Source organism: Dinoponera quadriceps, unplaced genomic scaffold, assembly GCF_001313825.1.
Source record: "Dinoponera quadriceps isolate SergipeBrazil2010 unplaced genomic scaffold, ASM131382v1 scaffold179, whole genome shotgun sequence".
Lineage (NCBI taxonomy): Eukaryota > Metazoa > Arthropoda > Insecta > Hymenoptera > Formicidae > Dinoponera > Dinoponera quadriceps.
Window position 1 is genome coordinate 627,592 of NW_014554529.1, and position 2,647 is coordinate 630,238.

Here is a 2,647-nt window from a genome sequence, read left to right on the forward strand (position 1 = left end):
AGGAGAGAGAAAGGGGATCAACGCGATAACAATACGTAATAATAACGTAATATTTTATCGATGAATCTGTCTATTTGGCGCGAGACGTTGCGCTCGTCTTCCGCCGCTGCGATCGTTCCGTTATAAAAAGCGTAGATGCAGGTCGCAGTGTCGTCGTCGTCCCGTAAATAAATTTATCACAACGAGGTACACACGCAGAATGCGTGTGTCAAAAAAAACCTGGCCGATACAACGCGCGGTCGGAGCCGGGGTTATATCGAGCGGGGTGAAATTAAATCTGGATTCCTCGCTTAAAAGTAACTCCCCGCATGCCGGGGACGCGCGTTCAACCGGAAACGAATCTCGGTCTTCGTAACATTTCGAGGTCGCAACCACCACGACGAACGAACCGTCTGCCACAGAGGGTCTACCTCGGGGGTTCGACGACAGGCGAGATACGCGGCGAGAAGTTACGGGGCAATTTGATCCGGCGTTCCTGAAAATTTTCGCGTGAAAATTGACGACCTCGCGCCCGATGAAACGTTCAAACGGAAGTTCTCCGTTCGTTCGGCGGGATCCCGACACCGGGGAACCCGAGGTGAGGTGAAACTTGAGAACTCCCGCGAAAGCCGACGGACGGTTTCTTCGAGACTGACGTAACTTGTGAATGAACGTAGCGGAAGCTCTTAGATCCGCAGCGCGCCTCGGAGCCGAACGTTGTTACCTAAGACGACGATGTGGTCCGTGGTCGGGATGGAAATATCGTGTCCATCTAATAACATCCGCATCCCGATTCACCCGGTGATATCGGGGTCTTGTTTCAACGTCGACGAAAAAGTCGCGTTATCACGGATCACCTTCGACCCGAGGATGAGTGCAGTTGCAATAACTGTGATGCCGAAAAATATCAGAAAGGAGTCGAGGGTTCGCGTTGCTCGATCACTCATCGATCCTCCGTTGACGACACGACTCTCGACCGCAGCGGATATCGGGATTCTCGGATTCGTCCGAAGTAAACAGTTCGAGGGGAATAAACAGCTCTCTCACTCTCTCTCTCTCGCGTCGTTTTTTCTCCACACCGTCGCTCGAGGAGCCGTCGAGAGGAAGCTACGTCGTGGGACGGGATCGGAAATCGCGAGACCCTTCCTAAGACACGACGAAGAGACGAATCGCCTCCCGACGTGGCAAAGAAGAAGCGAGACATACGTAATACACACAGAGTCACTCACCTGTTCCCGAAGCGCTCCTTCCAGAATTCGGCCGCGTCGGCCTTGGTGATGCGAAACTGATCGCCGGCGAACACCCCGTTCGGGAATATGGCCTTCAGTTCGGACAGCATGTGGCTGAAGACGAGGCTGAGCTTGGTGAGATTGCGACGATAATGGGAGGTCTCGTCGAACATCTTGTCCTTCCCCTCCTTGAACAGCTTGATCGCCTGCTTGCACTTACGCATCAGGTTGTTGATGAACACGCAGAAGTGCTCGTTGCTGTGCAGCACCTGCATCCGGTCCTCGTACTTGCTGTAGATCAGCCTTAGCCGCTGATACGTGTCGGGCAGGATGTCGAGGATGAACGGCGGCGAGTTCTTCAGGTTCATCCGCTGATGCTGGCACAGCTTCACCACCTTGTCCATCAGTTTCCAGGTCTTGTCCAGCATACGCTTGTCGGTCGACAGTTTCGGCGGGGTCATCGCGTCGGCGAAACGGCCGTGCAGCTTTTGAAAGATCGAGCCGATGTGGGCGGCGCGGGTGCGACTGCTGTGTCCCGACGACGACATCTTGACGTGCGTGCTCGCTCGCTCGCTCGCTCGCGTGCGTACGTATGTAATATACGCGATCGCTTCCCTCGTCTTGTTTTTTCTGCGTGTGGACACACTCTCTCTCTTCCTCTCTTCCTTTCTTTCTCCCTCTCTCTCTCTCTCTTGATTTGCACCTCACCTTACCTGGGACGCGCGCAAAGAACACTGCTCGCTATACTTAAGGTTAACCCGCACACACACTCGGGCGATGGATCGGCACACCGCGCATAATCTCAGCGGGACGCGGCCACGACAGCGTATCCGCGAAGCCGCGGACACGGGGTGTAGCACCGGAACCGCGCGCGATACCGCATCCTATTATCTCAGTGGGCGACGGCCGAGCGAACGGCCCAGCCGGATGACTCGCGGCGAATATCGACGATACTGACGCGTGCGAGTGATTACCGAGCGTGCCGCCGTGGTGGCCGCTCGCTCGCTCTGCCTCCGGTTCGACTCGCCGCCGCACCTCGCAGCGCGCACGCGCGCCGGAAGGCGCGCGCGTGCGCGGCTGGCGCACGATTCGAACGCGGGACTCGGGGAAATCGTGAGCGTTCCGCTCTCACTCCTGTCTCGCTCGTTTCTTTCGCTTTGCGGAGATCGTTCGGTTGAAGTTGATGGTTTAATCAGTCATCGATCACGAAGTGCAATTACGGGGGTCGTAAGAGGAATGCGAATATTCAGGTAGAAAGTCGTGAATGGGTAATCTTTTTTTCCGCCTTGTGTTAACTCGACCAATAGGAATGCGCGGTCGGAGACTAATCGGCGCGGTCGCCGTTTACATGTAATTAATATGTACATGGGCAGTTGTGACCGGGTAAAGGGTATTCTGAATTGTAACGAGGTGGGTTCGTGTCGCGTGAAGTCACAAGG

At 55.4% G+C, this 2,647-nt stretch overlaps 1 protein-coding gene across 3 annotated transcripts in view; it reads right to left on the bottom strand.

Annotated features, from left to right (window-relative positions):
• LOC106751772 (E3 ubiquitin-protein ligase CBL) overlaps window positions 1-2,187 on the bottom strand; it is a 35,120-nt gene extending 32,933 nt beyond the window's left edge. For all 3 annotated transcript variants that reach the window (XM_014632876.1, XM_014632875.1, XM_014632874.1), the window contains exon 1: window positions 1,209-2,187. In XM_014632876.1, the coding sequence (XP_014488362.1) occupies window positions 1,209-1,756 (548 nt within the window). In that variant the 5' untranslated portion in view covers window positions 1,757-2,187. The remainder of the gene's footprint in view (window positions 1-1,208) is intronic.
• Window positions 2,188-2,647: the final 460 nt, after the last annotated feature.